We start from the raw sequence: 25,589 nt of genomic DNA, 5'->3' as shown, positions 1-25,589 counted from the left end.
AACATGTGGTGGAAAGATGGGAGTGTCACAGCACATGGTTCCTTTACAGTTTTCTATGTAGATTAAAAGTCTTGTTATTATAAACTGCAAAACGAAGCTATTTTAAGGAATGCATATGCATTTGTGCAATGATCTTTTCATATCCACAAATCTACAGCAGATAAGAGTAAGTCCTGAGGATAGGACCACTCCCTATATTCCTGGGAGAAATCTGTAACAACTGTATTTCATTTTGTTTTACTAAGAATCAGTGAGAAACCTTTGCTCAAAGCTCTAAAAAACACAAGCAAAAGCTTCACATAGATTGGAGACGTTTGTACTGGCCTGTTACAAAAGGAAGAAATCCTTAAACAGCATGAGAAAAGCTGTTCTTATGGCCTTTGACTATAATGTGGCCAGAAATCTTCATATGTATTATTGTTACATAAATACATATTGTAGCTCATTTAAATAATAAAAAGTTCTAGAAAACTAATTGATACATTTTTAACGTGTTGAAATCAACTACAGAGATGTTTAGATTTTTTAAATGGTTGTCAGACTACTCCATTTTCTCTTTCTTCTTTCCACATTGAATAGTTTCTAAAGGCCAAATACCACAAAGAATTAACTTTGCTGATTGATTTTATCAAAATTTTAAAGAGGCATTATGAAGGCAGATTTAAAGTGAAAATATTTCTACTAGTTTTCATTAACAACTGTTACTGACATAAAAACATACAGAAAGCCAAAACAAGGCTGTCTCTATACCAATTAATCAATCTGTAAACATTGACTGAAATTGTTGTACAACATTCTTCGATAACACTTTCCAGTAAAATGGCATGGACATGATGTAGTGACTGTCTCTCTTTTACTGCAAATTTACCGCATAATTTTCCTATAGGTTTGAAAGCATTACAGACATAGACAGATGAAGCAGTCATGGGAACTACAATACAATACAAATAAATCACTATTTACTCAAAGAATCATACACACACACACACAAATATATACACACACACAGATACATGTACAGTATTATAATGCAGCCTTCAATTTTTGGGGGGCAAAATCAGGCATGTGGGGAACAGAATGAAGTTATGAAAAACAGATGTTGTTAACAGGGCTAAATACTATATTATCCATTGGACAATGACTCCTTCCTTGGAATTATTAGCTAGAAGACATTTAAATATAATGAAACAATAACAAACCCCTTTAATTTTCCTCAAAAGTAACCATGTTCCACTAGGTTTTTCAAGCTGGGAATGTATTTTCAACAAACGATATCATAGAATCATTAAGGTTGGAAAAGCCCTCCAAGATCATCTGGTCCAACCATCCCCCTACCACCAATGTCACCCGCTAAATCATGTCCCTAAGCACCAGGTCCAACCTTTCCTTAAACACCCCCAGGGATGGTAACTCCACCACCTCCCTGGGCAACCCATTCCAATGCCTGACTGCTCTTTCTGAGAAGAAATTTCTCCTAATTTCTAACCTAAAGCTCCCCTGGCACAACTTGAGGCCATTCCCTCTAGTCCTACCACTAGTTATCTGTGAGAAGAGGCTGACCCCCTGCTCCCCACACCTTCCTTCTAGACAGTTGCAGAGAGCAATAAGGTCTCCCCTGAGCCTCCTCTTCTCCAGACTAAACACCCCCAGTTCCCTCAGACACTCCTCACAGGACTTGTGCTCCAGGCCCCTCACCAGCTTTGTAGCCCTTCTCTGAGCATGCTCCAGGGCCTCGATGTCCTTCTTCTAGTAAGGGGCCCAAAACTGAACACAGATCTCGAGGCGCGGCCTCACCAGAGGAGAGTACAGTGGGACGATCACCTCCCTGGTCCTGCTGGCTACACTATTCCTGACACAAGCCAGGCTGCTGTTGGCCTTCTTGGCCACCTGGGCACACTGCCAGCTCATGTTCAGGTGAGCATCAATCAGCACCCCCCAATCCTTTTCCTCTGCACAGCTTTCCAGCCACTCTGCCCCAAGCCTGTAGCATTGCAAGGGGTTGTTACCCCTATGTTACCTTTATTAGGATATAAGCCAGTGGGATGCTTTGGTGCAACTATGCTGTGTCCATCTGATACAGATAAAGCCCTCTGATAACACTGAAGAAAGTAGAAAGCCAGTACAGAAGTCAAAGAATAATTTCCAGTGAAAAATACTATCATTTTGAAAGGTGATGAAGTAGAGCATGTAGAAAGCACTCTTGTAGCTCTCAGGGGAGGAAGGAAGTCTGGTTTAGACAATCTGCCTTATAAGGTATGTAGTTTATTCACTAATCCATTCCAGACCATGGCAGTTTAAGATTTTTTTTTTTTAATCTTTGTTTTCAGAGACTTCAGTTTAGACATGTGGGAAAAGGATATAGACCAGATCGTAGAGATGGACATCTTTTGCATTAATATAATCTTTTAAGAAATCTGGATTTATTAGAAATACAGATAAAACCATTTACTTCGTTGAGCTCTTCAATAAATAAAGACAAGGAACGTCACATTAGAAAAATTTCTTTGGCTGTACATATATGTTTTTCTTGAATTAAGTACATATGGGAAGATAAACAGGTAGAGAAACACATTTGACTACAAGAATGATATTTTCTCATTAGGATAGCTGCTTTGTAGTTGCTTGCATATGAGTGAATTTTTCCTTTTACTGTTATGTATTGACTGTTGATACTTAAGTAGGTGGTCTTATTGGTTTAAGGACATTTAGAAAAAAGAAAAAAAAAGTATCCCCATATTCCTAAAGGCCAGTGAAATATTTGGTTACTGAGACTCACTATTGCAATCACAAAAGTGTAGTGAAAAAAATGATTATCTTTTTCAGTACATGCAACATCTACAAATAAAACTCATATAGTGTTTCCTCATCTTTTACACAGTCAAATGGTAATTCATCATTCTTAAGTATACGCCTTAGGATACGATAGTTCTTGTACTGACCGTTAGTCTAGTTTGATTTTCTGCAAATTCAAGTTAAAACTTACTTATGTTTAAATTTCACTTCCACTGCTTAATGCTGGAAGATCCAGAATACATTATATTTCTCCTCTTTATTCACTCAAATGAAACAGAAAAATTTTCCACACTTGCATATTAAAATAAATGGCACACAGTAAGTTAAATGCAGCTGGGTACACCAAAAAAAAAAAAAAAAAAAAAAGACTCAAGCACTTAAGCCGAGAAATCTTTCAAGAATAAATTAAAATAGCTTTTAAAAAGCTCTTGTGGGAGAAAAAAAATCGCAGTGTAAAACCACCATTTACATTACAGTGGGTGGGAACCCACAAGAATAAATTATTTATGGCATGAGAGCATTCAATAAAAACAAGATACTGGGGCAAATGTTACTCTACTTATGCTATGAAATATCTTTCACTTCAGTGGGATAAAAAGAAAAAAATTGGCCACTCTTCCCAGCAGAGGCAGGAAGTAAAGCATTTAAGGCCAAGAATAGATATATTTCTAGACCATGCATTGGTCCCCTGTTGATAAGCAGTGCTCATTTTATTTCAGGATAATATACAAATTACTGTAGTATATCAGCAATCAGTTATTATAATATTTTACATTTCTTTCATCCAAACTCCAGTTCTTTGAAAGTGATTAGGATCTTTATTTTATATGGAGGGAATTTTAGCACAGAGATAGAAATGATCTGCCCAAAGTACACAATCTGTTTTGATTACATTTTGGATTATAACAGTTCCTGCACTCATTCCCACCTACTGAAAAGAAAGGCTCTTTGCAAAATGTGTACAGTCCATATAGGCAACATGGATAAAAGGAGTTCTCTAATTTATTAATTTGAAAATGATGTTATACAGAGGGATTGTTCTACATATATATATATTGATATTATACATTTTAACTGCAGACAACTACTGAACACCACCATCAGGTAATCTTTAAACAATGTTTAAATTTAAGCAAGCTAAAATCATTGGTACGTTCATTAACCTATTATCTCCTGTGATCTTAAAGATTTGTCCCACAGTGAAATTGACATATGCATAATTGATTACAGGATCAGGACCTTACAAGACCAAGATTACACAGTTTTTTTGTTAGGACTAGATGATGATACATTAAAATATGAATCATCAGCTGCTGTAATCATGACACTGTCCTCTCCCTAATTTTATCAGTCCCAAGGGCACAGATAGCAATGAAACCTGGAAAGTCTTTGCTAGGTTCTTGCTTCATTATAATGAAACACATATACCTGTACTTATAAGAGAAACAACTGGATACTAAATGTTGCTCTTTAACATACCCCATCTCCTTTTCCTCCTAAATACCAAGCTAGACCATACTATCATGACATAGATCATTTCATCATAATGTCAGTCAAGTCAAAGGTCAATTTAAGTCAAACTTAGTTGTTTACTGACATGGCTTTACAACCTGACACGTTGCTAAGATAAATAAACTCAGATTAAGTACACAAAGCATCACATAAATGACTCAGTCTCTTGATCAGTCAATAAAATTTTGATGCTAAATAGATTACAATAGATAAAAATACAAGTATTTACTTAAAAACAAATCTTTGGGTCAATTCAAAATTGAAATAAAAAAATGAAACAAACAAATAAACAAACCACCCACAAACATTTAGGGGAATTATTTAATCTTACCCGTTTTATAAGCTGTAAACTGCCAGTTTTCATAACCAATAGCACTCACTGTATATTATTTTACCAGCTTTTCAGCTAAACACATTTCTTTATAATGACATATTCTATTTGTCATCACTATGTGGTTCTTTGCCTTCTTTTCCCAGCAGCTTCATGGTATTGTTAGTCTGCTTCACGTATAACCCAGGGAAAAGTCGTTCCACCTCAGTCGCTGCTGATTCACGTCCAGCAGCGGCATTTTTGGCAAACAATCTGATCTCAATTTAACGAATCCACTACACCTTGTGCACGTACAGGCTGCTTCAGTATCTACCTCACATACAAAGTCATTTGCTCTATTTCAGTGTCAATTATAGCATACACAGGAAATGCGAACCTTTGTTCTAGTCAGACTTACACCACAGTTATTCTTTCTAGAAGAGAGCCTCCCTGCTTAAACATGGCTGTTACAGAGACAGCAATAATGACAGCAGGTCTCTAGACAGGCAACCATGAAAGGAGATGGCTTTACGCCACTGCATTGGGTGTCTGTGTCCAAGTTTTGGACATGGGGCTTGAGGGAAGGAGTCTGATGGAGCCTCTGTAGGAAGAGGCCGGGGCTGCCCTTGAGGCTGGGGCTACCCTATGCCAAATACAGCCAGCTCCAGCCAGTTCCACAGCAGGGCACATCTGAGCCCAGCAGCAATGCTGGTGGTGTCTCTGGGACAACATATTTAGAAAAGGCAAAACCACCACATGGCAGTGAGGAAAAAATGTGAAACAAACAGCCTTGCAAAAAGCACGGTCAGTGAAGAAGGAGGGGAAGAGGTGCTCCAGGTGCCAGAGCAGAAGTTCCCCTGCAGCCCGCAGAGAGTGGTGGAGTAGGCTGTCCCCCTGCAGTCCATGGAGGACACCACACTTGAGCAATCTTATCCTGAAGGACTGCAGTCCAAGGGAAGGAACCCTTTGAGAGCCAGGGAAAAGCATGAGGAGGAAGGAACATCAGAGACAAACTCTGACAAACCATCCCCCTGTGCACACCCCTGTTCTGAGATACCAGGCTGCAAGTGCAGGGGTTTCAGGTATTCCCAGAGAGGTGCCCAAACCTGGGCTTTAGACTGGTTCAGCCACTCCGATCCTTGTGGCGCTACTTGTTTGGATGGTTTGGGTGTGCTGTCAGTGCATCAGCTGCTACGCACCCCAGTTTAGGAGCTAAACTAAGCCACTGTTGATGTATGAAGTTAGCCTCATAAATGCTGAATCCATGGCCTTTGCAGGAATCACGAAAATACTGTAGCACAGAAAGGGAAACTTCACAGCTTGGTAAGTTATGTGCTGCTGAAGAGTTGGTGTATTTTTATTTTTCCTCTCTTCAATTTCAGCATAAATCCAACGTGTTTATTGTTCACTTATTTTCTAAATAAAGCATGGCTCCATGAATGTGATACAGAATGAAATGTTATACTTAGTCTAAAGAGAGAGATTCCTCTTGGATCTTCGTGTTCATTAAATTTAGATGCACTTCTGAAGATTTTCTGTTTTGTATAGATTTTTAAATTAGGTGATGATATCAAAATTTATTCTAGTCTGCTTAAAAACGTGCATACAAGTTATCCTTGTTTTTCACTAGCAGAAGCTATAGTCGTATGACTGAATTGTCATGAAACAAATTGAGACATGAACTTACAGTGCAAACAAAAAGCAGTAAAAGTCAACTTGCATTTGTCATAAGGAGCTAGCACAGTGTAAGTTCACACCCTAGCTCTTTTAATCATTGCATAAATATTACCTGTACTTACCATATTTGCTTCTTCTATTCCATCGATTGCTTGGAACAAAGTATGCACAGACCACTTTATGATGAATAGAGAAAGAGTTTAAGAGATCAGCTACTCATTCTTACCTGTTCTTCTCATGAATTTTCAGAATTTCATGCGTCTGTTGTAGCAGCTGTTTTTCTAGCTTGTATGTTGACAGTGAATTTTCTAGTAGCTGAATTTCAAGTCTGGATGTTTGATTTAACACCTTAGGGATAAATTAGAAACATTAATGTTTATATTGTCCTGGTTGTGTTGCTATAGCAACATAAACATTAATGTAGTCATTTCACTTTGATTTGATGATTTGTCAGAAATGACCTTGATTTCTAAATCCTTTTTTAACCTCAGCAGCTCAACTGGTGCAAATTAACTCAATCAAGCTACACTGATATGCAACAGCTGATAATCTGGCACCCTGTTTGCTGTAGAAAAATACTAGGCTAGCAGAAGAGGGAAAGGTGACTGCCAAATAAGCTTCATTTCACTGGGAAGAACAAGAGGCATGCTTCAAACATGCATTCCTACAAAGCATGCTTAAACCAGAAGAGTGCAAGAGCACTTGGATTCAAGCCAAAGTGTTGAATCCGCTGTTTTATGGATGGAGTTCCTACTTTAGCTTTCCCCTGAGATCTCTCTTGTGTAGTGTTGGCAGAAGTCTGGTGTCTGCGTATGTTATCGCTACTTGCCCTCTTACACAGATTTTTTAGAAGATGAAGGCTGTGATCTTAAACGTTGCTTTATGCAATTGTCTTTCACCTTGGAGTTGGTCTGTATTAATAGCACAAGTTTTAGGAGGTACATCAAACCAAAAGAAGACTTTCAACTAGATGAAAGGGAATAGATGCTAACTAAATAGTTCAAAAATGAAAAAAAAAAAAAAAAGCAATATCATTAATTAATGATGGTTGATTTTGCTGGTATATCATCTTTCATTATATAAAGTCTGGACAAGTATGTATAAATAGTTTTCATAGCTATGTGTACTAACGGCAGCTGAGATGTAATCACTTCTGGAATTGAACATGATTCCTCTTTAATGTTAATGGAACCTATCAGACCTTTCTGGAAAAGCCAAGAATCAGTCTCATCATAGGATTATTTAGTATATAGTAAGATTTTCTCATACATGCCTAATAGGAACTTATGTTACAGAACATGAAAAAAAAAAAAAAAACACCTCTCGATCTACATAGTGTCTTAATTTTGTCTGAAACTCTTGATGCTCACAGAGCAACTAGAATTGTCCTTTTTATAGAATACAGTGATTGAAAAAAAATGGAATTGATCAGTATGCAGCTCTTTTGTTGTTTGAGATGGATACATCATCACCACAGTTTCAGAGGGACCTGGCAGGAATTGATGGTTTACTACAAAGGTTGGCAAGGGTTAAAGGTGACAGGAAGGCACCTATAGATTTCCTAAGAGTACACATCTGTGGAGCAGCCTACAAGATTTCAGTGCAGTTTCAGGTGTAAAAGAAAGTCTAAAGGGAAACTGGGATTTTGGATAGATAAGTATTTGGGAGGGTTCAGCGAGATTTAAGGAGCAGTAGGCTCTGTATCTTGAGTCCATCAGTCTCCTTGTTCTGGTATGAATATTACATATTACAGGCAGTAATACTACAAGTATTACAAGTACTACAAGTGCTGCAAGTACTACATATTACAGGCAAGAGATCATGGACTGTCTTTCTCAACCTTATATCCTGCGGACCTTCACATCTTTGCCAACATACTGTGTTTATGCGGCAAGGTTTTGACAGCACAGGGGCTGCAGGGGTGGCTTTTCTGAAGAGTCCAGGAGCTAGCTGCCCCATGTTGGACATAGCTAGTTCCATGTTATTCCAAAAGGGGCCCAACACTGGCCAGAGCTGAGCCAATGAGTGATGCTGGCTGTGACTCTGTAATAACATATTTAAGAAAGGTTAAAAATGTTGTACAAGAGTAGCTGGGAAAGAGGAGTGAAAGAACTAACCCTGAAGACACCAAGGTCAATAAAGAAGGAAGGGGAGTAGGTGCTACAGGCAGTGGAGCAGAGATTCTCTTGCAGTCCATGGAGAGTACAATGATGACACAGGTTGTCCCTCTGCAGCCCATGTAGGACTATGCTGGAGCAGTTATCCATGCTGCAGCCTGTGAAGGAGCCCATGCCACAACAGGTTGATGTGCCTTCAAGGAAGCTGCAGCCCATGGACAGACAATGCAGGAGCAGACTCCTGGTGAGAACTGCAGCCCGTGGAGAGGAGCCCATGTTGGGAGAGGAGGTCTGGCAAGAGCTGAAGCCTGTGGGGAACCTGTGCTAGAGCAGTCCACTCCAGAAGGACTGCACTGCGTGATATGGACCCATGGTGGAGCAGTTCTTGAAGAACTGCAGTCTGTGGGAGGGACCCACGTTGGAGGAGTTCATGAAGGACTGTATCCCGTGAGAGGGACCCCACACTGATAGTTCTCACTAACTTAATCTGTTATTAGTTGGCAATAAATTACATTTATCTTCCCCAAGTTGATTTTGTTTTGCCTGTAATGGTAATTAGTGCGTAATCTCCTGTCCTTATCTCCACCAACAATTTTTTTATCTTACTTTCTCCCCCTGTCCTGCTGAGGGAGAGGAGTGGCTTAGTGGTCCCTTGGCAATCAGCCAAGGTCATAACCCACCACAGCCATGCAACTGTCTACCTCCATCATTGCCAACAGGAGCAGTTCACCTTCTGGAGCCACCTGCACCACTCTTTTCTGATTACTAGTAGAGCCAGGGGCTACAAGGACTTTCTCACACTGCTGAGAGGGGCAAGGTAGGAGATGCTGTCACTGAGTTGGAAGTCAGAGCCAGGACTGCAGCAAGGTGGATACCCACTGGTAACTTAAGCATCTTTTAAATTCTTCAGCTATAAGTACAGAAGAAGGAGGAAGTTGCTAGTGGTGCCTCTACCATGAACTGATTCCTCAATGGGAAAGTGAGACATCGACAATGAAAGTTACCTGCTTGGATGAGGGAACAGCAAATGAGTACTCAACACTTATAACTATGTAGGTCTCATAAGTCAATATGCCATCTTTTCAAATTTGTGGTAATTAGAGCTTAACACGTTACTTTAGTTGGTCTGCTAACTGAGATGAAGGAAAAAAAGGAACCTGCATAAGGCAGTGTAGCAACAGCTTGTACCTATCATTCCTATCTAGAGATAATTAAAGCATCTGTCTTTCATAATTGCTGCTGTTTTTCAGTGTGCTGTAGTGCAGTTACATAATAACATGGTAATGATATTGTAAACGTGAGTAAAAGCATTATTATCTCTCAAGAAGTACACATGCTACTGAAACAAACCAAATATATGCAATGAGTTAATTTCTGCACTTTAAATGAGCAGCGAATGCATTTCAACTGGTAACACAGCACATGCTAGGAAGATCAAGAAGAACTCAGCAAAAACTGGAAAAACAAGTATGCATCTTAAACTGATAGAAGTAGTCAAAAGGCAAAAAGTTGTACATATCATTGCAATAAGCCCAATATGAAATTGTACTCTGCATTATGACAGTGATATGCTTGCCATTTGAACCAAATAAGTGATTTTGGTGCTAGGAATCTTATGAAGATAGCTCTTTAAATTCATGCAATATTATACAATTTCACAGTAATAACAGATATAGAGTGCTTTATAAAGAAGCTTGTCCCTCTCTCTCCACAGTGTAAAAGCTACTGATTTACATCACATTTCAGCTGGAAACACCTTGTAGAAAGTAAACAAATTTCATAATAATAATAGAGGCAAATAATAATGGAGAAGAAAGGCTCTATTTTAGCCTTAAACTCATTATTTAACTTGACACTTGTATCATTCACAGCTGGTAACTGAGATAGTTATTTAAGTCAAATGATTTAGTTTCCTGGCCTGTCGAGCCTGCCTTACACACACAGAGCTAAATATGCCAACCAAATGAAATCAAAGACAGACACATAAAAAGTGTCAGCCATCACTGCTGTTTGTACCAATAAACACAGAGTGTGTATGTTTCTTGGAGCCCTGTGTTGAAAAGTTTTGTTTGGTGATTTATTAGAAAAGAAGGAGGATGGCGAAAGTTCTCTGCAATTAACAGCTTTTAGGAAACTGCTTCGGGAACATACCTGGGTTTCAACATCCGTGAGTTTTCTCGTCTGCTCTGCTGTCTGGCTGAGGAGGCTGGTCCCTATCTCGAGCATGGTGGCGGTGTGGTTCTGCACAGCATTCTGCTGCAGCTGCACCATCTCCGATTTCATGTTTTCCACAATGTAGTTCTCAAGCTGTAAAACAGAAAGGGTTGTAGCTGTGGTATTTTTACCTGTTCAGGCCTTCTGGTAACATAAAGATGCATAGCTGGCATTCTTGCCAAAGGCGGAAATTTCAACATTTTGAGGGGGAGTTCTGCTGACCCTGTGACCAGAATATGGACCTGACTATTTGGGTAACCCCTTCCAGTCTCTGAGTCCCCATGTTTTCCCAAGTATCGCAGCCTGCTGGTATGAGCTGTACCAGATCCTGCCTGCCTCCATGTATGTCAAGATCGTAACAAGTATTTCTGGTAAAGATGTCGTGGCAGTTCCAAAATGCCTCCCCAGAAGAGCAAAGTTCACCACAGGGAAACTCCAGATCCTACTGGTGCGTTGTAACATGCTTGTGAGTCCTTACTAGAAGAGATCTTACCTACCTTTCCTCACAGTCATTCAGCAGCATGATTTGTTACTGCGTTAGATTCTCTCATACTGTTCCACAAACTCATCAGTGAAAGCAGCTTAGTGTAGCTATGTCCTCAAAATTGTAAAGGAATCGAGACAGTGTCACGAGAATAAGAGAAGGAAGTTGTTCAGCAAAAGACATAGAAAGCTACTTTGTTCCTTTGTTTGTATTGTCTCAATACTGTTTGGCTTACTTTTACATTCAGTTGAAAAGAATCTGAATTAGGACTCTCTAAATAAACCGAGCACTCCCAAGGAAGGGACAATTTTTGCTTATGTTTGCTTTGGTTAACATAGGCAGAGTACTTTCCTTCTAGATACTTAGGCCCTGGCTCTGCCATAAAAGATTAAAAATCCATGACTAGTCTACATTATGATGAGATTGTTTCTTACACATCTAAGTGTTATTCTGGCATCTTGTTTGATGTGCTCCACAAAGTATTAACACAGAGAAAAGTGGCTTGGGACATTGGCTGCAATACATTCCACTGAAATCAGCAAGAGTTCAGCCAATTTACACCCAATGAAGACTTGGTCCTATGTTTCCTTTTGTGGCTGATCATGTTTTTTTTTTTATTGTTAGCTGATTCCAGACTTAAGCAACCACTCTTTACCTAATAATTTTAATCATGTTGAACTTGCTTCTGCAGCAGTAAGCATGTTTCACTATGAAAGGTAAGCTGCATAGCTAAATAGTAAGAACCAGATGGAGTTGATTTAAAGACTGAAGAAAGCAGGAGTCAGATATACAGTGTGTGATTAATAGGAAGGGCTACTTTCATCTTATCTGTAAGCATTCCTGTGCTGATGGGTAACTACTGTAGATGTTCTGATGAGCCACATCAGCTGAGCTTACAAGAGATTTCTTACAAATTTGATCATTTATGTGCACCTCTTATTAGTTTTAAAAGCATTTTTACAGAAAAAGAGCACTGCCACACTCTAAGGTATTTTCTGAATGAGTAAATTATTTAATTATTTTTTGGTTTTGTTTGCTTGTTTTTTTTGTTTGTTTTTTTTTTTTTTTGTTTTTTAAGCCCATTTTTGGAGAAGCACTTAATGAAGCACTTAATACACATGATGGTGAAAAACAAAGTAGAAGTCCTAGTTTCAGACCACAAAAATGTTTGCTTGAATTCTCAGGTGACCACTCTGGGCTAGAAACCTGCAGAGTGTTTTAATTGGTGGGGACAAGTTATTGTTGAATATCCTGATAAGTATTTAAATGAGGGTTAACAGCCAAAGAAAACTCTAGTTTCTGCAAACCAAAGTCTGCAGTGGATGTCTCCATTTTCCACTGCCAGTGTAAGTTCACTGCTTTGTTGTAGTTTATTACTGAGATGTTACAGATATTAAGCTAGTTCAAGGGAGATATTACAAATCTATCATATTTCTATGCCATGCTTTTATGTTCAGAAATATTCTGCCTGTATCTCTCTTTTACATCAGATATTGTATTTTTAGCCATCCTTTGTTTCTTGGTGGTTTTATAACCAGTAACTTTATTTCTACATATTCCTTGGTTGCAAATAACCCCTGTGGAAGAACCCCAGAAAACTGGATGGTTGCTCTTCTCCACACTCTGATTCAGATACTGGAACACCTGAACAAGAAGTTCAAATTTCTCTCACAGCATTCAGCTCCTGATAAAACACAAGTTTTATTTTATTTGGCCTTCAAGTTCCGCCCATGATAAAATACCAACACATCATAAATTTCCTTATTGTCTTCTTTTTTTCACATAGGACCATAGCACATAAGTGTTGTGGCTGTGCAGTACATGATTTGTTAGTCTGCAGCTTTCCGAAACTGCCTCACTTACTGTATGTGGGCTGTGTGATGCATGTGTGATATGGATGTCTGGGAAAACCTGTGCAAAAATATAGTGGCTATACTTATTAAACATCAGAAATCAGAAAATTTCACACATCAATAAAAAGAAATGGGTAAAAGGATTTAAATGTAAAAAGACAAAACATATTTATAATTCTAACTAAATGCTTTGCTTGTTACTTTGCTAAAACTACAGAAAGATTTACATTTGAAGTATATCACTGCATCTGTGTGGAGCTGCTGCAAGTTTTGCCTAGCAGGAACACAGGCATAGATTGAGGCATATTGTAGTCTAGCACATTCCCCATGGTATCCAGTCTTGGGCAATTGCCCTTGGTTACTCACCCCTAAAACACCCTGTGGTTTAATCTGAGACTGTCTCATTATAACAACAAAACTGATTTTCCTGTTACAGAATTACTCATTAAATGCTTTTGTAAATATTTGGTGTTCAGTAAACTGCCACAATAGTTTCTGTGAGCACATCTTAGGAGTACCAGGAGCTGTTCAATCAGTCAGGGGAGAGTGGAAGGAAGACTAAAGTAAGGTAGAGGTTCTCTTACGTTAATTCCCTTTCCTTTCTTTGCCCAGTTCTTTTAGTTTGCTTGGTAGATTTATTGGTTGCAATACTGGCCCTGCTAAAATCAATGGCAAAATTCCCATTGACTTCAATATGCAAAGATTCCACCTATTATTTTTATTGCAGGAAACCAGCATTTACTAGGTTCATTACGGCAAAGCACACAGTTTCATCTGAGCCTTGCCTCATTCAGAGGCTTTGTATTGAGTTTACTGAACCTTAGACTTAGCTTTCTTTGTGATTAGTTAACAAGGATAGCATCCATTTAACAGGTGATAAAAAGATCCTTGAATGCTGGCTTCACAGAAAATAAGTCACACACAAAAACCCATTCACAGGAGTAAATCTAAGAATGCTTAGGGTCTTAAGTCTTCTTGAAAATCTATTCATCCTATAATTAAGTTAAATCAGTTTGTCCAGATATTCTGCATTAAACAGTAAATATATCTTTTCAGATGAATCTTTGTACATTTGGATTTTCAAATCCTTATACTACTCGTACTTATTTCAATTGCTTTTTGCAAAAGTGAAACAGAATTCTTTTCTGCATTCTTTACCCCCCATCTCACCCTTCCCACTGTATGGCTTTCTAGTGTGCATTGATGTCCCTGTTATTAATTCGGCTGCATCTGCTTTCAGTAAGACTCATAACATTGTACAGGAGTTTTCAGTAATGAAGAATTACTGGTGGGATGCATAATAATGTTATAACATTCTCCAAAATAAAACTGTCAGAAGGTTCAGTGTTATTGTTTAATAAACATTCCAGAGGATTATGCATTAAAAGTATCTAGCTTTTTCTGGACAATGTTTATTGAATAATCTTCATAGAAACCACCCAAACACTAACAGAACTATTAAAATGGAAACTGCAACTTAGTGCCTAAGTAAATGATAATGGTTTGTGGCAGATGGCTTATAAATAAAATAAGAGGTTTTTCTTTTACTTTGATCAAATACTGTTGGTCCCATGTAATTATATCATAAGGTCTGCTATGATATCCAGATGACATTAGGCTTTCATACAATGCATTTGCACGAGAATGCAAGTTAAAGTAACAATAGACTGCTTTCCCTCTCCTACTATTAATCTTATAAAACACAGCATTTGTAACAGTAGAAAGACAAGAGACTAGTGACTTTTTGTAAGGTGTTTTGTCGTCTTGCTTTCCATACCAAAAGATGTACAGTAATACTGTACTAGCAAACAATGAAAGCTCATTTATTCTTTCTCAGTTTGTCTGTCTGAGGGGGGATCATACCTCCTCATACCAACAAAGTGCCTCAGGGAGTCAGGTTTAAAAACAGCATTTGCAGTAATATAGATAATTGTATTTTATAGATACACAAAGAGCCTTAGTGGGAATAAGCTGGAAGAATTTCAAATATACGGAATACCACAGAATTTCTTTGAATTTTGCGGCAGCCAAAGGGGTTAGGAAGGAGTTTATCACTGAGAAAAACAATCCTATTGCTGTGGTTTGACCACAGGACACCTATTTACCATAGGATAGTTCAGTTGGAAGGGACCTACAATGACCATTTGGTCCCACTGCCTCACCTCTTCAGGGTCAGGCAAAAGTTAAAGCATATTAATCATAAAATGGTTTGGGATGGAAAGGACTTTAAAGATCATCTAGTTCCAACACCCTTTCCATGGGCAGGGACACCTCCCACTAGACCAAGTTGCTCAAAGCTCCATCTAACCTGGCCTTGAGCACTTCCAGAGATGGGGCATATACAGCTCTTCACTGGACAACCTGTGCCAGTGCCTCACCACCCTCAGAACAAAGAATTTCTTCCTTATATCTAATCTATATCTACCCTCTTTTAGTTTAAATCTATCCCCCCTTGTCCTTTCACTACACTCCCTGACAGAGAGTCCCTCCCACCTTTTCTGTAGACATCCTTTAGGCAATGGAAGGCTGCTGTAAAGTCTTCCCAGAGCCTTCTCTTCTCCAGGATGAACAACCCCAACTCCCTCAGCTTGTCTTTGTAGGAGAGGTGCTCCAGCCCTCTGATCATCCTCATGGTTCATCTCTGGACTCACTCCAATAGGTCCATGTCCTTCTTGTGCTGGGGGCCCCAGAACTGAACACAGTGCTTCAGGTGGGGTCTCATGAGAGCAGAGTAGAGGGGAAGAATTACCTCCCTCAGCCTGCTGGCCACACTGCTTTTGACGCAGCGCAGGATATGGTTGGCTTTCTGGGCTGCAAGTGCATATTGCCAGGTCATGTCATTTCTCCTGAACCGATACCCCCAGGTCCTTCTCATCAGGGTTGCTTTCAATCTGCAAATCGCCCAGCTTGTATTCATATTTGGGATTGCCCTGACCCAGGTGCAGGATTTTGCACTTGGCCTTGTTGAACCACATGTTATTCTCACGGGCCCACCTATCAAGGTCCTTCTGGATGGCATTCCTCCCTTCCAGCATGTCAGCCATGCTGTTCAGCTTGTTGTCATCCACAAGCTTGCTGAGGGTGCACTTGATCCCACTGTCCACGTTGCTGACAAAGGTGTTAAACAGCACCCGTCCCAACACAAACCCCTGAGGAACAATACTCATTACTGATCTCCATTTGGACATTGAGCTGTTAACCACAACTCTTTGAAATGCAGCCATTGAGCCAATTCCTTAACCACCAATTTGGTCTATACATCAAATCCACGTCTCTCCAATTGGAGACAAGGATGTCATGCTGGATAGTGTCAAATGCTTTGCACAAGTACAGGTAGATAAAGCTGTAACCTTTTGTAGAGGGCCATCAGGTTTGTCAGGCATGATTTGCCCTTAGTGAAGCCATGTTGGCTTTCACTTATCACCTCCTTATTTTTCATGTGCCATAGCCTAGTTTGCAGAAGGATCTGCTCCATGATCTCACCAGGGACAGAGGTGAGACTGACTAGCCTGTAGTTCCCCAGCTCTTCCTGTTTTTCCTTTTTAAATATGGGTGTGATGTTTCCGCTCTTCCAGTCAGTGGGAACTTCACTAGACTGCCACCACTTCTCAAATATGATGGACAGGGGCTTTGGAACTTCATCCGCCAGTTCCCTCAGAACCCACAGATGTATCTCATAAGGTCCCATGAACTTGTGCACCTTTGGGTTCCTTAGCTGGTCTCAGACTTGACCTTCTCCTACAGTGGGAGGTTCTTTATTCTCCTAGTCCCTGCTTTTGCTTTCTGGAGCCCAGGCTATGTGGCTAAAGCACTTGCTGGTGAAGACTGAGGCAAAAAAGTCATGGAGTACCTCAGCCTTCTCCATACCCTGGGTGACCAGGTCCCCCATTTACTTCTGGAGGGGGCCCACAATGCAAATCAACCATTGGTAAGCTAAAGTGAAAACTTCAGATGGCTGATATACAAACTGGACTCACAGAAGAGACTGTTGGAGTATCTGGTATATGAAGCCTTCACAAATAAATCATAGCTTATCAATTACACTTTAATATCTGTGGGTTTCAATTCTAAAAGGAGCCCGAGGGGTAACACAGCAACTCAAAAGTAGCTGAACAAATATTTAAGAGGAGAATTGGCTGTAGAAGGTATATTTAACCATTTTTTTAATACAATATACCCAAACTTTTAGCCTTAAGGCAGCAAAAAAGCTTTCATTTTAAAATCATTCCTTAATGATAGTAGTTTATTTGCATATTTATTCAATATTTTGTACTTGCGTTTCTTAATTTCTTACTTTCTGTAATATTGTGACTCATAATTTTGATTTATTACTTAGATAACTTTTTTTATTTTAACCCTAAATCACAATGATGTAGTTTTCTGAATTCTATTCTAGCAGAGAAACAATGACTTGCAGAGTGTATATATGCTCCAAACCTCTTAATGCTGAAATTAATATATGCATTTCTGAAGTGAAATGTTCGTACCATTATTTTCCCCAAACCTAGTCTTCTAAACACTTCAAAGATACTTTGCCTTTGTGAAGACCGAACCATTGGCATTTCATATGTTTACTATCTGGCTATAAAGCATAATTAATAGAGATTTACAATAAAACTGCCATCAGGAAAAAATGGTGTTTGATAATATATGTTTAATTTATAGCCTGCATAAGATCTATGTAGAAAACTGTGAATGTATCTTCATATGTACGGCACACCACCACAGATAACCACTACTTGTTTCGTTTAGTAGGGAAAACCACAGCTGCATTCTTGGCATGCAGAGGCCAAACAGTTCCATTCAGCTGAGTGATATGTTCTGTAATCCCGGTGACTTCCTCTATACTGATACTTGTCCTCATGGTGGTTGAACTTGGTTTCATAGCAACCTTCAATTGCAACCTTCAGTTAAATAAAAGTTTATTATGAATGTAGAAGAATCTTTCAGCTACATAATATATAAATATACACATACATAAGGTTTTCCTTTCAGAAAAACTAAAAGATGACCAGGACCAGACAGTTTTGTCAGAAGAAATCAGGCATAACGAATGTAAAAGATTATTCCAAAACACATGAAGTAACCTTTCTCCTGCATCCAGCATCAGTGAATTGTCAGCAGGAATTTTGTCTCTGGATCTGAATGTTGGATTTCAAGAAAGATGTATATTATTTTGGGATAGTCTTAGGAAGATGAAACACATCTATAACTCCAGAAGACTGAAAGAATTAGGAATGCTTAGCTTAATAAAAAAGCTAATAGGAAAGTAAATGACTACAAGGACATAAGGATGCAAAGAGAAAGAGAAAAGAGAAAGCTCCATATCCATGAAGCTGCAGTAAGTGAAGTATATCTTTTGCAGTTAGGAGAAAACTTTTCTAACAGTATAGGTAATAAAATACTAATTGGATTTTTTTCTGGAAAACTGTGATAACTCCATCGCTGGAGTTTTACTTTTAAAAGAATGCTTTAGGTAAAGAACAGGCAGACTAAGTAGTATTTTATGGTTCTTCCTTATTTTTCATTCCTCTAATTATTATTATTATTATACTTCAGACCTATGCTTACAGACTTAACATACGGAATCAAACACTATAATAAAATCTTCATTGTACTGGGAAGAAGTTTGGAAAACTCATCTCCTAATAAAACTTTTAGAAGGAAGTCAATAAAAAAGAGGATTAAAATTATTTATTAAAAACAACAAATTTAAAAAATATACTAAAATAAAATTATATAAATAAGAGGGATTGTTCTGTGCAGACCAAATCAATAAAATCAGGGAAGTCACTGAGGATGTTTTCTGAATGCATGTATATACCTCAATAGGGATGCAGTCTGCAGACCCATCTGAGAAAGTATTGTGTGAACCATCTCTGCAACCATAAAATAGCAGCTCTTTGTTGTACTCAAGTTACTTCTATTAGGCTGCTTTAGAAAAGACAGTCTCTAAAAATCAATCAACGTGTGGATACTTGAATGTGTCAGTGGTGGCTTGGCATCTCTGTACCATGTTCTGTTACACAGGAAAGTACATAAAATGTAATAGGTAATAATAGATAATGATGGTGGAAAAATGCTTTACATTGTATGCTATCCCACTGGAATCCTGGGAAACTGGAAACAAAAGTATTTTTATTAAGCACTGTACTTAATATGAATAGAAATAGTCCTTGGTATAGCAGTCAAGACATATAGGGAACACAAAGTTCTTTGTTTCAAGACACCAGAAGACCTCACTGGTTAGACTTACTTGGTAGTATAATATTTAATATATGGATAATTTATGGAAGCAAGAAGGTTGAGTTTCACTTCCTCATGAAGTATCTGGCATATTGAAGACAGTGTATTGACTTAGGCCAAGTATTGATTTTACTGGCCTGATAATTCTATCTGAGCTTTGTACTAAGGTATCTTCAAGCAACCTTTCCAATTTGTTTTCAAAGTTTTATAAAAAACATTCTAAAAGCTTTCCTTCTTTCAAATAAAAAAACTAAAATCAATATAAATTGAATTTATTTGTCATTTCAAATGTGATTAATTTCAGTTATTACAAAAGCAAAGAAAACACTTTCAATTTCAGTAGCTTTTATATGAATATTAGATTTCTCAGTTTTTTAATCTTAAAGCTTAATAAAGTCAATAAGCAGCATAACTGAGAATCATATCAAATATTATTAAATGTTCCCATAAGGAAGCTACTTATAGCAAGCAAATTAGAACAATATGTTCTTTTTTTCTACCGATTAATAATATTTCTGGTTCAAAGAATTATCCAGTTTGATGTTAACCTTTACAAATCTTATACAGGGTCAACCATATTTTTCTTTCCTAATCTAACTTTCCAGGACACTTAATTCTATAAGCTAAACTCATTTATGATTATACAGTTGGCTGCAAACATGACCTATGCCCAATACACACTGGAGGAGAAGGTATAGTTGTAGAAAAGGCAATGTCTGCCTTCTTGCCCTAAACAAATAAATGAACCTCTGGGGGAATTTCTTAAAAAATATTTTTTTATCAAACTGTGAAACTAATTAATTTTCTTTGGCGAAGATACATTTAGTTAGGAGCAATTTTCAGAATGACTCATTTTGTAACAACTTCTGTGTAGCTGAACATTTAGACAACTTCTGGGTCATTCCTGTAGAAGAACATATGGCTTACAGTCAAAATTAGCTTCACCAAAGTATCTCCTTACTACATGATATAAGGTTCTTAAAAAATGTAGTATTCAACTGCATAAATGGTTCTGGTTGCTATAACGCACTGCCAGCTTACAGCTAAACTTTCAGTGAACCTGCGAAGCTGTAGTATCATTTGGAGTCTATATATAACTTTTTATTTGAGTTATAGGAGGTAGTATAATGTTTTAATATTGTATTACTAATTTATTTTTAATTCTGCTTGGTTTCTTACACTCATCACTATGACATCTGAGCATATTGTTGGTATTCTGTGTATGAAACACTTCCAAGAATGGTTGCGAGATTAAGACTAAACTGCATAGCTTTCTAGTCTGCACAAGCTTTTTCTTTCTGTAGTGGCTGATATAAATATCATAGAATAGGAATCTCTATTCACAAGAAGGTCTTCAGCTCATACATCCTCTCTGATGAAGAAATCACAAACCCATTTTATTCCATTTGTCTATCTTTCCTGTGTAGTAGCTTCCTTGGAGAATACCCTTCTTCTGTCTTTCATCAGTGCGTGATATATGGTCTCAAAGTCAGCTGAAGCCCCTGGACATTGTATTATGATGACGCCAAAAATCTACAGTCATAATTTTGGATCTTTATTGATTTTGAAATCATAAATGGGAAGTTTAGATTCACTAAAACTACCATGAAAGTACTGTAATTTCTGTTCATATGGAGCTACAAGAATGCAAGGGCCATCAGACACCTTCCCTACCATTCCAGGCAACTACTAAGCCAGAGAGATCCATAAAATATGCACTCCCTGTGTCCCACCAGCCTTAAAGCTCTTGGCAAAACTCATTATCTGTGTACTATGTATTCACATCTCTGTGTATGCTTGTATCATAAATTATCTAGTGGTGAGGAAGAATGAAAGCAATCTCAGACCTTTTGCTAATGACAGAGAATAATTCAGGTTTCCCAAAGTTTCAGTATTACTGGAAATGTAAAGCTTACTCTGGTAAGGTTTTGCCTTGCCCAAAAAGAGAGGAAGAGCAGGCCCACTGTTACTTGTAGCCATGATTATTTTTGTGCAGCTAACTTTAGCTCAAAACACAGGGAAAACTGGAAGCAGAACACATCTACAGTCACAGTGTGGTTCATGGTCTGCTATGGTCTGCTTGAGTGCAGAGTGTGCTGCCACCAACTTGTGACTCTCAGTGACACCTTTGACAAGCTAAGAGCAGCTGAGCAGCCATGTTGTTTGTAAGCAGATGAGATTCCTCTCCTCAGCATGTATTAGCTTTTTTTTTTTTTTTAAAGGAGTCCTATCCACACTATATTGTACATATTGTACATATATCTTCCGTATTGAAGACTGATATTTTTGCCTATTGGTACCTAATATAGAAAAGAGCTAAGCCTATACTTGCTGTAAAATCCTTTCCCCCGTAGAAAACAGGGAGGTAGAAGCCTTAATTCTGCTGAAGTACTTTAGCCTATCAGCAATTAATATCTAGGCAAGGGTTTATGTATTCTCACATGCAGTATTTATGTGCATAGATTTACATGAGTGTATACATAATAACTGCCTTAAATTATGGGTTATAAACGTAGGTAGACAGCAATATTCATTTGTGTCCTATAAAGTTTGGCTATATTTATGGTTTTTAACTTTTATTACAATAATCTGGACACAAGCAGTTTAATGATAGATGTTCTGGATACATGACAATGTTTACCTTAGTTTTACTACAGACATTAAAAATGATATTGATACATCTCTGCTGGAATCACTTTATAATTTTAAGGCACAAATAAATGAAATCTCCAGAAATATCTATAGCAATAAACTAAGAACTTCAGTTTCCCACAGCACTATAAAAAAGTTAACCACTAGTACAAACTCTAACACCTTTTCTTTCCTTTCATGAAATTCTATATATACCCAGTAATCTCTAAGTGCCTCCAGACATACCTATAATTCTCAGTGTTATAATGAATGTATAACTAGGCTTAGTGGGGAGGTGGCCCTGCCAAAATATGCTCAGCTCCAGAAAACTGGATTCCTTCCTGTGCTGATGGAACAGATTGCTTGAAAATGTGGCAAACAGTGAGTTTACATAACTAAATAAACTTATTGCCAAATACTCCCTTCCAATTATTAGAATGAGAAACATGCATAAAAATCTTAGATCAAAACTGTCACATATTTAGTTTATATGTGCATATATTTACATATATACACATACATGTATGCATATATAAAATAGAGTGCGTTCCACTAAATAGATTATAAAATGCCTATTTTAGAAGCATCAATGGAAAGATCTGAAGTTCACAAAAACATAATGAAATATAAGGTAGTCAAATTAGCTTGCAGAAAAGACTATGAAACTTAATAAGATAAAATTGCCTTGGTTTATCTGAAATGGCATAGTTCAAGAGAGGAATTCTTGTATGGTTTTAATAATTGTATAGAAAGATAAGACCTTTCTTATAGGAAATAAGTGAATAGCCAAAGCATATATAACCATTTCTAGTCTGTCTCTTCATTAAATTCCTCTTGGGATTTTGAAAGAGAACAATCACAGGTTTCCTTTAAGTGAATGAGTGTTAATACAATCTCCTTCCCCACCAGTTGTTGGAGTAAGATTCAGGATATGATTATGGGGATCAATTCCTTGTCCTGCATTTAATTCATGAATGCACAGTGCCTGAATGGGAAATGCAAAACTGCAGGTTTCTTTAGAGAGTTCAAATAGCAGGAAAAAGGATTCCCATTAGCTGCTAAAGGAATGTTCATACTGGATATGCAATGATAAGGAGTAGAATCAGTTTGTTCTGTACTTAGCACCAACCACAAACTCAGTAGTAGCTACAAGAGAACTAGGTTGAAAATCTCTTATCTTACTGTAATACTGCAGCATAAAAAACATGGTCCAAACATATTTGAATTTAAGGAAAATATACAAATTTAAATGTTTTGGAGATATTCCTGCGCTTAAGTCACTGAAAGGGAATGATGGAGAAATATTTCCTCTTAAAGCCTGGCTTCAAGAGCAGCATTTTTTTTTTTCCCCAGGACCTGGCAAGAATATGCCCTTCTACTTCAGTTTATCATAATCAAAGCTCTTCCTGGAAGTCAATGTTATTGAAAAGTATTTTTCAGTAAGTCATGAAATCATGAGCTGAAGTGGGGAAACTTTCAGTTTTCAGTTTCCTATCTGCTAATTGCTTGTCTGTAGTTTCTCTGGCTGATGAACACTTCCTATTGCTGTTAACAAAGACAGACAAATGGATTCATAGATAAGCAATCAAATATGTATGTACATAAGCACACGTGCAGAACAACAGAGGTAGTAGACTACAGAGGAAGAGGGGCATGTATTAAAAATGGATAGCAAGACAAAGGGAAGGACAGTTTTTATGCAGCAATATATCTGGTTTTACAGGGAAAGACAGAAGCCATCAGACATTATTCCCAAACGTTATCCCAAATATAAACAAATTAGAAATAATTAGACCCAAATGGCTTAGGATTCATGCATGCTCAATACAGGTTCAAAGAAAGCTATACTAAAAGAGAAGTGGATTTTTTTTTAAATGAGATCCTGGCTATTTTGTCCTAGTAAGAAACTGTTTGGATGCCTGTGATGTATCCTTTAGAGAACCCAAATATGAATATTGTCCCAGTGATCAGGACTAAGCTCCCAGGCGTACTGTCACCCGCCACTGCTCCTGCATTCCCAGCAAGGCGGCAAGGTTGGCTGTCAGACTTGCGCTCTCACTGATTAAGTTGCTACTTTTGCTAGTAAATTTCAACACAATATCCGTGTGCCTGAAGTGATAATGATCACAGTCATTTCCTATTTGTAATCCAGGAACATGTACTGGCCCTTGCCCTGATGGAACTTCACAGTTCACAAACGCAAAGTGACAGTCTTTTTGACATGATTAATGTAGTGAAAACAGACCAGTGAGTCAAAGATGAGACAAGCCAGTTATTTCAAGTCCGTCCTTCACTTAGATCTTGCATGAATTCTTAGCATTTATCATTAGTTTTGTTTTCTCGATCTACCTTCTACAATGCTTTTAATTTAACAATAAATCCCAAGTAGACCATGTGTAACAATAAGACTAATGTTTTCTTGCCAAGTAAAACCTCATTCAGAAGGATGGTTTTGTAATAACTCAGAAACATTTACAATATAATCAAAAATACATTGAGTAAACCAACATATCACAATAACAGGACTATTAAATGAAAGGAAAATATCTCAAGCCCTTAAAAAATGCTGTAACTCTTCAGAATCAGAGATGACCAGAGCTCAAAATCAAATACAGATATTCCTAAACTTTAAAGTATTCAGATTCAGGATTTTAGTTCAATCTCATTTTCATAATGATAACCATGTGGTACTGTTCTTCTCTCTCATGGGTAAGGAAAAATATCTGTTGCACTGATTTTGTAGTTGCAGTATATAAATGCAAACATTCAGGTCATTAGCTTAACCACATGTGCAGAACATACAGGAATTAGGATAACATTTCTCATGACTACAGCTATTCAATCTAAAGAAGAATTGACATCAATAATGCTCATATCTATCACACTTTGTACTGTAATAGTAGAGAACAAAGTGCTCATGAATCCTGAGGAAAGTTTGGCAGCTGTTTCACTGAGCTGTAGGTCGCAATCACACTAATAGCTACACATTCTGCCCATTAGCTGGCAATAACGTTCATGCCCTGTAGTCAGAACATTATAGCATGGCAATTTCTTCAGTACTGAAAACAGATGAAAAATCATGTCAAACCTTAAAAGAATGCTGTGACTGTAGCTCTAATCATATTCATATCTGTTGCTCCCAGAGGATCCAAGAAAACTGTACCAGTTACTGCAAAGTGCATCAGACCACCCCCCCAAACTGCAAGTCCCTGTGCCCAGGCCACAGAAAACCTAGGTACAAGCCACATAAAAATCAGGCATAAATGTTCCAGGATAGAGGTTCGCTTTTGCAAAACACGTTTTCTTTAATCCCTGTTATTGGTGCTGATTGAAACAGCATCAGTCTAACTCTATGCCATGCCTGAGGGCCTGATTGTGTAGGGGACCAGAGTATTGGAGCCAACAGAGCTGTACAAGAGACCTGCGGGGTTAGAGGCCAGGAAATCCCTGATTCCCCCTTGCATCCCTGTATCATCTGGATCTAATTCTTTCAGTTCAGGTAGCACTGTGTTTCATTTCCATGAGGTGAAGTAATGTGGGTTAGGACACGTGGATTTATCTCTGGAGAAAAAAGAAAAAAAAAAAGAAAAAAAAGATCCTCTACTGGGATGAGACAGGAAGGTTAGATAAAGTCTGAAATCCTGACATATTAAAGTCAATGGACGTTTTGCATTTACCCTCAATTTGGCCAGGATTTCACCTCCGAGACTTCAGTTTTCTTTTTGAGTTTCAACTCCATAACAGGTCAAAAT

The 25,589-nt window shown here is 37.9% G+C and overlaps 1 protein-coding gene across 4 annotated transcripts in view; it reads right to left on the bottom strand.

Annotated features, from left to right (window-relative positions):
* Nucleotides 1-25,589, bottom strand: part of ANGPT1 (angiopoietin 1) — a 184,369-nt gene that overhangs the window by 87,310 nt on the left and 71,470 nt on the right. For all 4 annotated transcript variants that reach the window (XM_083826437.1, XM_083826438.1, XM_083826436.1 and 1 more), the window contains 2 exons: nt 10,561-10,716; nt 6,519-6,640 (listed from right to left, as the gene is read on the bottom strand). In XM_083826437.1, coding sequence (XP_083682563.1) covers nt 6,519-6,640; nt 10,561-10,716 — 278 coding nt within the window. The remainder of the gene's footprint in view (nt 1-6,518; nt 6,641-10,560; nt 10,717-25,589) is intronic.

This window comes from Anser anser (genome assembly GCF_964211835.1).
Source record: "Anser anser genome assembly, chromosome: 2".
Taxonomy (NCBI): Eukaryota; Metazoa; Chordata; class Aves; order Anseriformes; family Anatidae; genus Anser; species Anser anser.
Note: the sequence above shows the minus strand (reverse complement) of the source record. Positions and strands in the feature narration are given on the sequence as shown.